At 43.2% G+C, this 16,954-nt stretch overlaps 1 protein-coding gene across 13 annotated transcripts in view; it reads right to left on the reverse strand.

Annotated features, from left to right (window-relative positions):
- The window catches only part of PRUNE2 (prune homolog 2 with BCH domain), a 138,693-nt gene that overhangs the window by 80,505 nt on the left and 41,234 nt on the right, over positions 1-16,954 (reverse strand). For all 13 annotated transcript variants that reach the window (XM_088653070.1, XM_088653069.1, XM_088653064.1 and 10 more), the window contains exons 5-6: positions 16,070-16,216; positions 13,944-14,038 (exon numbers count right to left, since the gene is read on the reverse strand). In XM_088653070.1, the coding sequence (XP_088509196.1) occupies positions 13,944-14,038; positions 16,070-16,216 (242 nt within the window). The remainder of the gene's footprint in view (positions 1-13,943; positions 14,039-16,069; positions 16,217-16,954) is intronic.

A 16,954-nucleotide genomic window follows, 5' to 3' on the forward strand; every position in this document is an offset into this window, starting at 1 on the left:
ACTGAGACAGAATTACAATTACTCTGAAACATAGTCAGCATGCAATATACTGAAAACACTGTGTGTGTGTGTGTTACACTACACTGATTTCCACACTGGACAACTGGACGATTGACTTGACATGTTGCCACACAAAGCTTTCTACCCTGATTGGTGACAACGCAGCACTGAGAATGCCATTTGTATTCAGCCTTACCTCTTTTTTCCTATTTCAAGATAGACCACAAACCAGGGATGCAATTCTTTCCCATGACTTCTTTTAATTTAAGCCATTCTAGCTATTACCACAATGTATTTAGGAATTACTGTACACTGCAATCCTAAACATGGAAATCCTATTGATTTGTATGGTGCTAGTTCCCAAATGATGTATGGAAGTGAGAGCTGGACCATAAAGAAGGCTGATCGCCGAAGAATTGATGCTTTTGAATTATGGTGCTGGAGGAGACTCTTGAGAGTCCCATGGACTGCAAGAAGATCAAACCTATCCATTCTTAAGGAAATCAGCCCTGAGTGCTCCCTGGAAGGACAGATCGTGAAGCTGAGGCTCCAATACTTTGGCCACCTCATGAGAAGAGAAGAATCCTTGGAAAAGACCCTGATGTTGGGAAAGATTGAGGGCACTAGGAGAAGGGGACGTCAGAGGACAAGATGGTTGGACAGTATTCTCGAAGCTACCAACATGAGTTTGACCAAACTGCGGGAGGCAGTGGAAGACAGGAGTGCCTGGCGTGCTATGGTCCATGGGGTCACGAAGAGTCGGACACGACTAAACGACTAAACAACAACAACAACAAAAGTTCCCAAATAAATAGGAACTGGATTGCAGCCTTAATCTCTCTCTTTTCTTTTCTTTTTTAAAAGGCAATATATATTCTGTTCTTGAAAATTAGAGCACACAAAGAATATGTCTGATTCTAGTCTTGGTTATTCCATTGATAATGATGCTGAATGTAAATGTAACAGAATTTACACTGGTATGATAAGAACTAAAAAAGCTGCTCCTGTAACCTTATCCAACTTTGTGCATATTAGAGTTGAACACACTGCTTAAATATTTTCTGGGCTACACTAAAATTTAATTTGGGATGTCAGGATTATTTTACTCTCCATAAAATAATGGAGACACAATCAAATATTTCATCAGGGAATTCAAGCCACTGTCCCAGATCTTCATAAATACTGTATTGTCTAAAATGACTTATCTCAGTTGCAACTTGAGCTCAGATTTATTGTACAGTTCATCAACTTCTCAGCATGCTGGATAATGAATGTTTCATTTACATTGCTAATTGACAAGCCATGGTTCCTTCAACCTTTAACCCTTAAGATGTATCACAGTATCACCATATGTCAATATAATTGCGTTTAACTTTGCAGATTTAAAGAACAGGACAGAACAAAAGCTTTAGTAGCTGCACATGAATAGAGTTACATAGAAGGCCATCAAAAGGATAATAATAAATATAGATGTGGACTTAAGCGATGGCAAAATCAGCAATCTAAGAAAAATATTCTCATGTTCTCTCAGTGTGTCAATAACATTTCAAAAATAAAATCTTAAACGAGGATATTCTCATGCAAACTGTATTATATGGAGTAAAATCACTGCCTCGTGCTTACTGGAAGCATAGTCTCGGTCAAATATTAGAATATACACTTTACAGGTAAAATTGTTGCATGCTTAAAATTTGTGTCCTTGAGAGCAGCAAGAGGTTGTAGGACCATTTCACAGAAGATGATGTATCAAAGAGATCAGGGTGGTGCCCAGCAATTGCCCCTCACATGCCAGTAAAGGTTAGGAATCCTGTGGGCCTAGGCCTTCAAGTTTATTCCATAAACCAGTAGTTTCTCAGACCTATCTATGTTTAGATGGAACAGTGGGAGAATGGTTATCTTAAGATAAGGCTTCACATGGCACTTGGAGTAAAGAATCCTTGGATGTTATCCATGTTGACTTACTGCCAAGTATTAGTATCTCACTCGGGTGAGAAACTAATGTGTCACGAACACAAGCTGTGGTTTATGTAACCCCAACAGTTATTTTGGTGGGGATGGACCCCAGAGATACATAAGCCACATCAGTTGGTGAGAACCTCTGTGCAGGCTTGACCACAGAAAGTGCTACATGCTAGCCACAGCTCCAGCTCCATCTTCACGGGTCATGCTTGTTACTGAAAGAGTTTCCGGCAACCAAAGGAGCATAAAATAAGGCTTTGTAGCTTTCTTGAGCTATTTCATAAAACATTTAGCCTTCACCCCATTTGTGTGTTCACTGTTTTCTGAATCTTAAAAAAAACAAAAACCAGTTCTCCTTTGGAAATATAGAGGTGCACCTAGAGCTGTTCCGGTGCAAAAGTAACTTTTGCCACTAATAAAGTGTGTGTATTTGGCAGATCTGAACATCCAGAGGTGTGTATAAGACCTCAATCTCTATCATATATGCTGATATAGATGTCATGTGTACCATGTACTACAAGACCTAGACAAAAAGATCAAGAGGGTCCCAAGATGTTTTAAGTGGGTGGCGCTGTGGTCTAAACCACTGAGCCTAGGGCTTGCTGATCAGAAGGTGGGCAGTTTGAATCCCCGTAACAGGGTGAGCTCCCGTTGTTCGGTCCCAGCTCCTACCCAAATAGCAGTTCAAAAGCACGTCAAAGTGCAAGCAGATAAATAGGTACCGCTCTGGCGGGAAGGTAAACGGCGTTTCCGTGCGCTGCTCTGGTTTGTCAGAAGCGGCTTAGTCATGCTGGTCACATGACCCGGAAGCTGTCTGCAGACTAATGCCGGCTCCCTCAGCCTATAGAACGAGATGAGCACCGCTACCCCAGAGTCATCCACAACTGGACCTGTCAGAGGTCCCTTTACCTTTATCTTTCAAATTAAAAACTTTTATGGTGGAAGTACCTTAATGAACATGAGGAAGTTCGATTCCTTTGTAGAATTGATGACTACTTTGGCCAATAGCAATAAGAATCATAGAACCATAGAATCATAGAGTTGGAAGAGACCACAAGGGCCATCCAGTCCAACCCCCTGCCAAGCAGGAAACACCATCAAAGCATTCTTGACATATGCCTGTCAAGCCTCTGCTTAAAGACCTCCAAAGAAGGAGACTCCACCACACTCCTTGGCAGCAAATTCCACTGTCAAACAGCTCTTACTGTCAGGAAGTTCTTCCTAATGTTTAGGTGGAATCTTCTTTCTTGTAGTTTGAATCCATTGCTCTGTGTCCACTTCTCTGGAGCAGCAGAAAACAACCTTTCTCCCTTCTCTATATGGCATCCATTTATATATTTGAACATGGCTATCATATCACCCCTTAACCTTCTCTTCTCCAGGCTAAACATACCCAGCTCCCTAAGCCGTTCCTCATAAGGCATCGTTTCCAGGCCTTTGGCCATTTTGGTTGCCCTCCTCTGGACACATTCCAACTTGTCAGTATCCTTCTTGAACTGTGGTGCCCAGAACTGGACACAGTACTCCAGGTGAGGCCTGACCAGAGCAGAATACAGTGGTACTATTACTTCCCTTGATCTAGATGCTATACTATTGATGCAGCCCAGAATTGCATTGGCTTCTTTAGCTGCTGCATCACACTGTTGAGTCATGTCAAGTTTGTAGTCTACGAAGACTCCTAGATCCTTTTCACATGTACTGCTCTCAAACCAGGTGTCACCCATCCTTGTTTAGCTTCTCCTTGCATTGCATTCATTCTCTGAACAGCTTTGTAATATTTCTGTTTCAAAATAGGAGCACTTTGTAGTCCAAAAATATTAGCTGATATCTCATCCCGATGGTGGTGTAATGGTGCTTTAGCTGAGATTCCTGCATTGCAGGGGGCGGACTAGATGACCTTTGAGTCCCTTCCAACTCTACAATTCTATGAAACCAGGATCAATTTTTTCCACCTATTTTTTCCTTCCTTCAGAGCATCAGAACTAGGTACAACTAGAAGGATGATTTCAAAGACCATGGCCTATTGGTAATGGCATAAAATCTGAGGCACAACGGCTTGATTTTGTTTGTACAGAAATATGTACTCAAGAGGAGCGAATAACTTGTTTTCCTCTACTTTGAATGCACATCAGTCCTTGAATCATCACGAAGCTTCTGTGTCATTCTCCAGGTAATACTGACACCATTCACCTTGGTCTGAATGACTCTCTGACTGCATCATATAACCATTACATTTATTGCCTGTTGTCATATGTATGTTGCTTATTGTATGACTGCAGCAAATCTTCAAATTATTTCTGCATATGTTAAAGAGCCCAACAGAGAGACGTTTCATATCCATGTCAATGTAACAATTTCCTATAGAGGCAGCTGTGACCTATTATGTGGTGCAAGATTGAGTGGTTACTATGTATCATCACTTGACATTGAGTTTTGTGACATTTAAGCTCACTTTTAGCCAATCCGTATCTGTCATGGATGCTTTAGCTGAGATTCCTACATTGCAGAGGATTGAACTAGATGACCCTCAGGGTCTCCCCCAATTCTACAATTCTATGATTCTAAGGCACGAATCTTTATCAGAGATCAAGGGCACATTGCAGCCAGGCAGAAGCACTAATGGAGGGTGTGAAGCAGAGCAGGGGAGGAATGCAGGCCAAGGAAAGTCCTGATGGTTACCCACAGAGATGCCTGTATGTCCACATTCGACTCCTAAGCGCAAGGTTCCCCAATCCTAATATAGCTCACTATGATGTGTTTACTGACCACTAGCATCTCTCAGTGCTACCTGAGGTCCTTCACTGGAGGCCCCGAGGAGGCAGCATGAAAATGGATGCAAAGAATCCATTCCGACTAAACATTCAGAAAAACTTTCTGACAGTAACAGCTGTTCGACCGTGGAACGGTCTCCCTCAGGAGGTTGTGGACTCTCCTTTTTTGGAGGTTTATAAGCAGAGGTTGGATGACCATCTGTCCTGGGTGCTTTAGCCGAGTATCCTGCATTGTAGGGGGTTGAGCTAGATAACCCTTGGGTCCCTTCCAACTCCAAGATTCTATTGTTCTCAGCATATGGCTGTCAGCATTAGGGAAGCAACGTAACTCTGTGGTAAGCATCTTCCTGTCATACAGGAGGTCCCAGTTTCAGTCCCTGGTATTCTCCATGTAGGTCTGGGAATGTCCCACCTGAAAGCTGGAGAACTGCTTTCAGGTGGGACATTACTGAGCTAGATAGACCAACAGTCTGACCCGAGTGCGGTGCTGATAGTGCCAAGGTCGCAGGTTTGATCCCCATACAGGACAGCTGCCTATTCCTGCACTGCAGGAGTTTGGATCCTTGTGGTCCCTTCCAATTCTATGACTCTATGATTCAATATAAGACAGCTTCCTATGTTCCTAGCACTGAAGTATCTCAAGAAGGTGGTGACTACTTAATGTAGAGATACCGCGATACCTTACACAGCAGTCTGCAGCAGAATATCTCAATTCTTAATACTTTCAAAATAGTTAATCAGTGGAAACATTTTAGATTTTTCATCAGAATTTGCGTAAGGCAGATATACTGGTTTACTGGCAAGTACAGTGGTGCCTCGCTTTATGAATGCCTCGCACAACGAAAAACTCGCTAGACGAAAGAGTTTTGCGTTGCGCGAGTCATTCGTAAGACGACAACATTTTCTATGACCGCCGCTTTGTCTTACGAAGCGCGGCCATAGAAAGCGGCAAAGGAAGATCAGCTGTCAGCGAGGGAAGCTGACAGCTAATCTTCCTTTGCCAGGGGGGACAGAGCTGAAATGGGGCGGGGCGGCGGCTGCCCCTGCCTGTCTTCCCCTTGGCTCGGGGAAGACAGGTGGGGGCAAGCAGCGCCCGCTGCGATTCGGCTCCGTCCCCCGCCGTCGCCTCTCACCTGCCTCCCCCGACACAGAGCGCAACTTCGGAGACCTCCGAAGTTGCGTTCTGTGTCGGGGGAGGCTGGTGAGAGGCGGCGGGAGAAGGTCTTCCCCCGCCGCCTCTCGTCGCGCACAGCCGGCACGAAGCGCAACTTTGGAGACCTCCGAAGTTGCTCTCCGTGTTGGGGGAGGCAGGCAAGGCGGTGGCTGGGAGAAGAGAGCTTCTCCCCCCGCCGCCTTGCACACAGCCGACATCGGACGGGGCTTCGGAGACCTTCTCCGAAGCCCCGTTGCATGCCGCTGCCAGTCCCCCAGAGCCTATAGGAACGCATTGATTAAGTTTCAATGCATTCCTATGGGAAACTGGGACTCGCTAGACGAAAAATTCGTTACACGAATTGACCCGTGGAATGAATTAATTTCGTCTAGCGAGGCACCACTGTAGACAAATTGCTTTTGTATTCTCAGCCACAGTTGAGCAGCCTTACTCTAGCACAGGCACCCCCAGACTTCGGCCCTCCAGATGTTTTGGACTACAATTCCCATCTTCTCCGACCACTGGTCCTCTTAGCTAGAGGGCCGCAGTTTGGGGATGCCGAATTTGTGTTGCTGCAGCTAAAGAAACACCCTATGAGATGAAAGTTGTGCAGAAGCTTCTGGGCCAGAAAAACATGCCAGGCTACAAGTAATTGAGAGCAGTATTGCACGTGTGTAGCACAGGGGTGGGGAATATCAAGCCTGTGGGCCAAATTTAAGTCTTCCAGACCTCCTTTTCTATGGGCTGTGACCAAGCAAGAGCCAGCTACCCTACACTTGACATCATATAAGATGTGAAGTGTAGGACACAGCTAGACCACAAGGGCCTTGCAGGCACCACCAATACATCAGTGGATCCAGTACCCCACTCCTGGTGGAGTGGATCGAGTATTACTTTGTTACCCAAGAGGCAGAAATAGCTTAAATCCATAGATAGGACTGAAAAAGTCTTGTCTCAAACCCTGGATAGGTGCTGTCAGTCAGTGTGAGCGTGTGTTTTTTAAGGAAGCCTCCCTGTTTTCCTCACCCCCAAAAGCCCATCAGAGCTGCATCAGAGCTCTGAGGGATGCTAATTAGTGCTAATATATGTGTGCTGGGCACTGAGCTAGATCCCTGAACCAGTCCCAAGGAAATAGGATTCTCAGTGGATTGAGGTATAAACATTTTAAGCTATTTTCTCCCCCAAAATTCTGATTCGAAGCATTGAACTCAGGGTCAACAGCAATGCACAGCGGCAAGAGGCAACATGAAGCGAGTCGCTACAGGGAGCAATTTAAAGTGACTTTCTCTTGGCAGCTGTTTGTGCATATTGGCCTGAAGATACTAAGATTACCAGCAACCTTAAACCACCTCAAGTGAACCAATATTGTTTTCCCCTGGCCACCCAATAGGTATCTGAAATGAGGAAGCCATATCCCCAGAACCCATCACTGAGAAATGAGTACTCTGAAACTTCTTGATTTACATTCAAAAGGAGCTGTTTTTGCTTGAGAGGAACAGAAAGATATGAAAAGCTTTTAACAACATACATCAAACTGTGCATTTGATGATATGAGTTAGATATATGCATATTTCAGTTGTCCATTTCCAGCTGCTTTTGTGGCATCAAACTTTTTTTATGTTAACAGATCACATTATTATCACATTTAGAGAAGAGTAATGGCATAGGGTGTTGATACATCATTGGCAGCACAGAGTGCTATTTGAAAACATGCTTGCTCTTTGCATTTCTAATAGTGGGCCAGAGATACACTTGGGTTTTAGCATTAAGTTATTGCTTGCTAATAATAAAATGATTTAGCCCAAGAAATGAGCATAGGCTTCATAGAAAACGACTCATACCTTGAAAATTCTTAAAGCAGTCCTCTCTCAATGGACTAGAATGAACCAATATGGGACCAGGAAAGATGTGGGAAAGAGACTCAACGCTCAAATAAATATATATATGGTTATATTCAATGAAATTGTCCTCTTTGTACAAGGACTACCACTTGTACAATAGAACTTCCCCTCCCTCTTTTGTCCCCACTTGCCTCCTACGTCCCAAATCTGCTCCAGGGGGTTGGGGAAAACACAAAACAGATTGGATGAGGTGCGTGGAGGAAGAGAGGGCAAGGAAGCTCCATTGTGCAAGCAGAACTCCTTGTGTGAATGGAATGACTTGTAGGATATGACCCATCAACTCAATTGTCCATGTGCCTATCTTTATAAAGCTGAGAATGCTCACTGGGCATGGAATGCTGGTGGACTGTTGTGGGTAAAAGTATATGTAGGAGGTGTCACTGTTTCTGCCTGTACAGCAGGAAACATGAGAGGGAGGAGGGAGAAGCAAAGAAGGGGAACGGCCACAAGCAGCTGGGTTTAAAAAATGGTCAGTTTCTTACCCGCATCTTCATTGAGTTTGGCTACACAATAATGCAGGGAGGCACACAGAGTATCTGACAGCCTGCCTGCTGACAGAAGACCCCAACCTGTATGCGAGCAACCTGGGGCTTTGAGGCAGCAGAAGACAACCTATGGCCACCTTGTGTTATGCCAATCAACAGATTGGCTTATGAGTCCAGGCCCCACAAAATCCCTTATGTTGACTTTCTGTGGTGACGTGTGTGGTGAGGGTCCACCCCTCCCCAAGTGCCAAAGTCAGTTGTGTGACCAATAACACTGTGAGGAACATAACAAGGAGACACATTTAGCAACGAAACATAAAATTTCTTCCTGGCCCTGTCCACAAGGATCCACAGCAAACCATACTGTGTACAGACCAAACAGTTATCATACCGGTTGGGAGAAAGGGAAGGCAGTAAGAACACTGAGCCCAGCTCAGCCAACCTCCCCTACAATCTGCCCTGGCCAGCCCCACCCCCAACTAACCGATATTGAAGCAACCAAATTAATTCCACAGCAAGTTAATTCACTCTTCCCCTTCCAGTCTTCCAGCCAGTGCCAGACACAATGACTTCCTTTCCCTACATATAAGAGGTCAAGAAGTTACTGTAACAAAATGAAATAGAGGTTGGTTACCTTTGCTTCAGGACATATTATTGTATAAAGAATTGTACATACAGTACCATGGTCATAATGCAAATATTAGAGCAGATCTAGACATGACCCTGGATAAAAGGGTGCCATCCAAAATGGCAGCTCTGAATCAAGGCATCTCCCCTTTTCCCATGACAACAACAGTGCAATTCCATACATGGCTGCTCTGAAGTAAAACACATGAAGTTCCAGGGGGGCTTAGTATTCCAAGGCAAATGGGTACAGATTGCAGCCTGAGTTAAGAAATACCCATATATACTTGACTAAATATTATAGGGTGGAATTCAACACTAGGCTATATCAGCTTGCCCAGCTGATACCCCACCTCCCATGTGCTGTTTTGGAGATCCAAATTTGAACTTAAACATTTCAAATTTGAATTTTGAACGTGAAATCCTAGCTCAAAATCTGGGTGCTTTAGACTTTTTGGAATATCTTAATTGCTTTGATTTTGGCAAACCAGAAATATGTAGTCTCAAAATCTGCCAATTTAAATAACATACATGCCAACTATCAAATACCATCAAATAATGAAATCAACTATTTCAAGGTGTCCAACATAGATACCATATTCAATGGATAGTTGAAAATTATTCAAATATTTTTTAAAAAAACTGAGGATATTAAAAAAAAACCTCAGGATAACTGAGAATTCTGAAAAGTAAATTCATTTCATCTTAGACAATAGAGTCTAACCCTTACCCACAGTCATAAATGTATATGGCTATAATGAAGTGTGATGCTGTATTACTCAGTTGCTTCAATTTGAGCCCATCTTTTTATCATTTTCTTTTTAGTAATTACTTGTAATGGAAGCAGATAATTAAGAAATGTTCAAGTTCAAGTATCAGAAACCAGCACCACAAAATTTGTTGAACCTGAACAGATATGTTATTGTTATTTCAGACATGAGTTTTAACAGGTCCTAGGGTATCAACAGTATCATAACTATCCTCCAAAGTAATGCACTTTATCGCTTAAACTTGTGAGGAGAGGGCATTCAGTAATGGATCTTTGGCTGCCCCATTTGTTCTTAGAAGGTGATTACTTAACTAGGAATATATCTGAGAAGATGAACTCATGGCATACTTCCTGCTGTACAATAGCTACATCACGAAGTCACCTACAGGCAAAGATTATCTGATGCTTTAAAAAAAGTTTGATTTGTTTATGTGTGCAATGTTTCCAACATCTAAAAATATGATAGATTTTCTTTTACAAAGAACGCAATTAAAATAATATATAAATATATACACACTGCAAATGTAGTAAAGATAACAAATTCATTTAAGCCCATTTAGGCACATTAGTAACACACCATGTGGCAGAAAGACTGGGACTACAAGAAGACCCCTTGGCGCTTTATTTTATATTAAATCCCTAATGGCCTCTCCTTATCTTTGCAAAAATATGCACACAAGTCCAGACTATGCAACCATTGAAGTGAATGGTTATTTATTTGCTAAACGAGAGCCCTATGTTTAATGTTCCTTAGACGTAAGGTAGCCTGCCAGAGTCTCATTCCTACAGCTCCATACATCATTTATTTTACCCTAACTCCTCAGAAAAGACACGGGGGGGGGGGGACTCACAAGTTAGTCAGAATTTTGTTTCAAATGCCATTACTAAAAGCTTAAACAGCAGCATATTTACTTGGTTTGCTGGCGTCAAATACAAATTTCTATAATCAGCCTGAATGCCATCTCTAAAACTCCATGTGAATGTTTGTACAATGGCAGTGACATTTTAAATCATGTAATCCAAAGTTACACAAGGGGGAGCACATTAGGTCTCCAAATTATGGTAAAGGCTGAGTGCTGGGCAGTATACCTAGCACTACCTAAGGTAAAAGCTAAAGGCAAAGGACCCCTGGACAGTTAAGTCCAGTCGAAGGCCACTATGGGGTGCGGTGCTCATCTTGCTTTTCAGGGCAAGGGAGCTGACGTTTGTCCACAGACAACTTTCCGGGTCATGGACTAAACTGCTTCTGGGACATCGTGATGAGCACCAGAGTGCACAGAAACACCGTTTACCTTTCTGTAGCAGCGGTACCTATTTATCTACTTGCACTGGGGTGCTTTTGAACTGCTGGGTTGGCAGAAGCTGGGACAGAGCAACAGGAGCTCACCCCGTCGTGCGGATTCGAACCTCTGACCTAGCACTACCTATGCCTGACTGAGCACAAGATACGGGGGGGGGGGCTCATAACCCTATAAGGACACATGGGGGTTGTTCCACCAAAGACTAGGGGCCTAATACAGAAAAAAGTCCTTTTTACTACTGTTGAAATCTGGTTCAAAAACAAGGATCCTCACAGGCCACATTCACAGCATACATTTAAAGCACTATGATACCACTTTAAGTAGTCCTGGTTTCCCTCAAAGAATTCTGGGGGCCACAGTTAAGGATGCTGAGAGTTGTTATGAGACCCCTGCTCCCCTAACAGAGCTACAATTCTCAGAGGGTTTAACAATAAACCCATCTTCCCAGGAAATTCTAGGCACTCTAGCTCCATAAGGGGGTTAGGAGTCTCCTAACAACTCTCAGCACCCTTACCAAACTGCAGCTCCCAAAATTCTTTGCCCATTTAAAGTGGTATCACTGCTTTAAATGTATGGTGTAAATGTGCTTTTAGAATACAATAATACCTATAACCCTTGATTAGTATGCATCCTTACACTAAATGGGTTTCTTAATGTTAGATGGGTAGAAGCTGGAAGTAAAGACTACAAATTACAATGTTTTTCAGGAACCCACACGTTTGTGCCACAGTTCATTTGAATGGAGCTTACAAAGGAAATTAATTGATACTGACACAATTTATAAAAGAGTATGCACCATGGGTTAAACCACAGAGCCTAGGGCTTGCGGATCAGAAGGTCAGCTGTTCGAATCCCCGTGACGGGGTGAGCTCCCGTTGCTCAGTCCCTGCTCCTGCAGTTCGAAAGCACGTCAAAGTGCAAGTAGATACCGTATTTTTTGCTCCATAAGACACACTTTTTTCCTCATAAGAAGTAAGAGGAGATGTCTGTGCGTCTTATGGAGTGAATGTGTGGTCCCTGGAGCCAAATTGCCCAGGGGCGAAAGGCAGATCATGCTTTTTCTTTTCTTTTAGAAAGAGCTAAAGGCTAACAAGAGGGAAAGAGAGTGTTGAAAGGACCCGCTCAGCAGCTGATTGCAAGAGATCGGGGAGGGAGATAAGGGAGATAGCTCCCTTCCCACCCCGCCCAGGCCCCTTGCCCAGGCCTCAATTGTTGTCTGCAGAGAGAGGCTGCTTGTTTCCCCAGCGACATGTGACTGACTGATTAGATTATCTGTCTGGAAACTGTAGAAATGAGTCACTTTCCTTTCCTAGAGAAGCTGCAGAACTGTGAGTTGAAGCCCATAAAAACAGGATTTTTCCCTTTGCAAGGTAAGCTCAACAACTTTGAGCTGATCCTCAAAAATGGAGCTTTCCCCCTTTGCAAAAAAGATGCACAACTGTGAGCTGACCCCCCCCCCCAAAAAAACGGGGCTTTTCCCATTTGCAAAAAAGCTGCACAACTTTGAGCTGATCCTCAAAAAAATGAAGCTTTCCCCCTTTGCAAAAGAAGCTTCCTCAAATATTTAATGGGGGGTGCAAAGGTACCTAGGCCTCTAGGAGTTGGCTGCCATGCCTAGGACAATTCACGAAAGCAAAATATATTTTTTTCTTGTTTTCCTACTCTAAAAAACTAGGTGCGTCCTATGGTCAGGTGCGTCCTATGGAGCGGGAAATACGGTAAATAGGTACCGCTACAGCGGGAAGGTAAACGGCTTTCTGTGTGCTGCTCTGGTTCGCCAGAAGCGGCTTTGTCATGCTGGCCACATGACCTGGAAGCTGTACGCCGGCTCCCTCGGCCAATAACACGAGATGAGCACCGCAAACCCAGAGTCGGACACAACTGGACCTAATGGTCAGGGGTCCCTTTACCTTACTTGTGTGTTATTCTCTATGGATACAATCCAGATCAATGTGTTGTTTACATCTATGCCTTGGCCCAGAGTTAAATGTAATACCTACTTGATGCAATAAAAATTAGGTAGGAGTAACTCTCTCCGGATTGGGCCCTTGTCTACTGCAGCCACATATATCCTAATGTTTGGAAAGAATACTGGCCAGAATGCACTTGCTTATGTTATGTCACATGTTCCCTGCAAAATCAATCAGAGATGCAACACATCACAACAGACATGTGTTAGCAGATCTAGAGGCCATCTCTAAGTCGGAAAAATGTCATGTGTAAAGCACTTATTAGTGGCCTTTGTGCCAAGGCAATCTGAATACATCCTACAATAAGATAAAGGGTAACAAGTGGATGGATGACTGATGCAAGTGCAAAAAGCTATCATTTTCTTCACCAACACATACAAACAAGGCATGTGCACACAGTTGCCCAGTAACTTTTTGAAACCAAAAACCAAAACATGTAAATTGTAAGCTACACCCACTGAGTAAATATTATTCATCTGCTTAAGAGAAAACCAATTCTACTCTAAAGTCACTTTGATAAAATAGTTGTCATTTATAAGGAAATCCCAGTAGGGAACAAGCATAAATATACTCTCAGGGTATAGTATAATGCAGGGCAAAAAAGGTAAAATGCAAGAGAAGAAATTGGCAGAGAGTAATATTTTGATATCACTTGGAGAAATCTCTTAGGAAAGGCAAACACCACAGCAAAGCTAGTCTCAATCTTTAGCTGTCACTTTCAAAAGCATTAACACTGCCAATTATACTGGCATTAGCAGACGCATCTGACAAATTTTTGTTTTGTCAAGTTCGTATTTGTCACAAAGATGATGCCAGATCCAGTCAGAATGACAGATACAAAACCTGCAGTCACATCCAGAATGCTTTGCAAGTTGCCTAATAACAAATGATTTAAAATGCCTGGGAAAGAAATCTATCAATCACAGGAAGTGGCACACATCTCATGCAATGCAGCAAACAACACTGTGGGCACAGCTAAACAATCCCATCCCATTTCGCTTTCTCCGTACCTCCAAATTCATATACACAGTGCTAACAGCTACTTTTATTTCTCCATCGGACACCTCTTTTAGATCCTTGAGCATGGCCTCCTCAATCCTTAGCCCTGTGGGACAGACAGGAAAATTATTCATACATACTAAGAATCAGCGAACTGGAATGTAACAAAGAACTTGACTTTGAGAAGAATACTGGATGTTTTTGAATACCGAATAATGGTTTTGTTTGTCATACTAAGCAAATAACAATTCATTTCTACTATGTAAAAAGTAAATCTGCTCCCTTTTTGCCTTGAAGAAAAACTGTGATAATTCACTGTGGGCTCAATATTTTGCTGTACAAGCACCATAAAAGAGCAATGCAAACCCTCTTACACTAGACTTGGAGGAGTGGATTAGGTGGAAGTGTATTTCTACCCAAATCTCTCCCAGCCCCACATAAGCCCCGTCTCCTCCCTCCTGCCGTCACCAAGGGAAGAAGCAGAATGCTTCAATACAGAGCATTCTGAGGACTGGGCATGGCTGAGCCAGCCGAGGAGCCACTTTCTCCCCAATATACTCTCTTTACCACATGAAAGCATTGGTCCTGCCCACCCACCATTTCCCACCGCAGGTGCTTTGAGCAGGAGGGCTGTGGATGCAACAGTGGCCCTATCACTCTGCAAAGGCCCAATAGCAGGGCGGTAGTTTGGATTGAGCCCTAAGAAACTGTGCCTGATGGTTCCACAGTGTCCAAATTTCTAATATTTGACCTGTAAATATAATCACCATGTATTCTATCTCACCCACCAGAAATGCAGCCAAAACAGCAGCAGCCACAGTGTCATGCTCCTTTGAGTAAACGGCCTATTTTAAATGTTCAAAAACTAAATAAATTGTAGCAACAAAATAAAAAATAAATTCCTTCCAGTAGCACCTTAGAGACCAACTAAGTTTGTCATTGGTATGAGCTTTCGTGTGCATGCACACTTCTTCAGATACACACGAAAAGCTCATACCAATGACAAACATAGTTGGTCTCTAAGGTGACACTGGAAGGGAGGGGAATTATTTGTTTCTACTACGTCAGACCAACACGGTTACCTACCTGTAACTAAATAAATTGTGTGCATGAAATGAGACCAGACATAGAGCTGGGAGTCCTATCTTTTATGCCAACTTTTGTTCATTCAGCCCAGACACTGCGGTCCAGCACCAAGGGCCTTCTGGTGGTGGCACCTCCCTGCGAGGTTACAGGGAACCAGGCAGAGGGCCTTCTCGGTAGCGGCGCCTGCCCTGTGGAATGCCCTCCCATCAGATGTCAAGGAAATAAACTACTATCTGACTTTTAGAAGACATCTGAAGGCATCCCTGTTTAGGGAAATTTTTAATGTTTGATGTTTTAAATATTCTGTTGGGAATACCATTGTTGGGAGCCGCCCAGAGTGGCTAGGGAAACCCAGCCAGATGGGCGGGGTATAAATAATAAAAATTATTATTATTATTATTATTATATTATTATTATTATTATTATTATTCAATGTGCAGCATATGTTATGTTGGAGGGCCACACTTCTTCCATCTACTTCCTGTAAACCAGGGGAGAGGACCCTGTGGCCCTTCAGATTTCATCTCTCCAATTCTCATCAGCCCCAACCAGCATGGCCAATGGTCAGAGATGATGGAAATTCTAGCCCAACAATATTGGGTGATAGTGGCCAGTGGAGTGGCAGGGACTGACTTCCAAATGCTCCACGTTGCTTCTGGTTGTCACGTGACAAAGCAGCAGGTGGAGCAGCAGAACCAACCCGCCATCTCCCACCACTCTGCTTGCACTGCCTCTCTCCCTTTTGGTAACCAGCAGCGTTGTGCAGCACTGGGAAGCCGTTTAACAGCCATGATAAAATACACTGCACAAGTTTCCACACTTTTCTTTCATAGACAGTATCACCACCTATGAAAAGATCCTATGCATGCTGCTCATCTATCCTATAATCACTGCATGTGGTGGAAGGTTGGTGGGATTTTTGTTTGTGTGTGTGTATATGGTGCTTTAAAAAACATTTAATGGGTGTCCTGATTTTATAGAATGCCATGTTCCAATCAGTCTAAAAGTAGGGATCAAAAGTGAAGGGCAGGGGGAGTGAAAAACCCTTTACCATGAGCATGGAGATGAACTTCCTGTAGAGCGGTGATAATATCCTCTCGAGGCAGCAGCTCTGGGAATTTCTCCTCTAACTTTGAAAGCACTTCTTCCTGTTCTCCATTAATTTGTCCAGGATCCATGGCTAAAGAGAGGATGCTACCTGAAGTGTTAACAGGAGAAAGTTAGCCCAGAAGACAGAAACTAATATTCTTTCCCACATCAGCCCTAAAAGTCATGACTATTTAAAGAAATGGCCTGCTATCCTTTTATTTCTTTTCGGTCTTTCTTATTCAGGCACCCCCAAACTGTGGCCCTCCAGATGTTTTGGCCTACAACTCCCATGATCCCTAGCTAACAAGACCAGTGGTTGGGGAAGGGAAGATGGGAATTGTAGTCCAAAACATCTGGAGGGCCGAAGTTTGGGGAAGCCTGTTCTTATTCATAGCAGACTACTTGAATTTCCACATTTCCGCATTTTCTTATTTATTTAGCTTTGAACCATTATTTCTACCACCACCAAGGAAGGAAAAATTTGGTTTTTAACAAACCCGGGGGGGGGGGGTTCAAAGCCACAATCAACTGCTCCAGAGAGAAAAACTTAAAGCAATTGGTACAGAGTTTACAAAGTGATAGGTAACAGCAGCCAAGTTGTAAAGCAACACAGGCTCATTAGCTTAGAATTAAAGCTGACTAGAAGATCAGCACTGATTTGTGAGCCTAATTGTACAGAAAAAAAGATCAAGAAGGCTATGCTTCAATACAACTACAGTAACATTATTTGATTAATTTTATTTTAATTTATCACTTGTCAATGCAGTGTAATTAAACAATTGGTAACAAATTAAGCAATAATTGCACAACAGCTTTTGCCAAACCAATTCAAGATCTCAATTACAAC

Source organism: Zootoca vivipara, chromosome 10 (genome assembly GCF_965207765.1).
Source record: "Zootoca vivipara chromosome 10, rZooViv2.hap1.1, whole genome shotgun sequence".
Classification (NCBI taxonomy): Eukaryota; Metazoa; Chordata; class Lepidosauria; order Squamata; family Lacertidae; genus Zootoca; species Zootoca vivipara.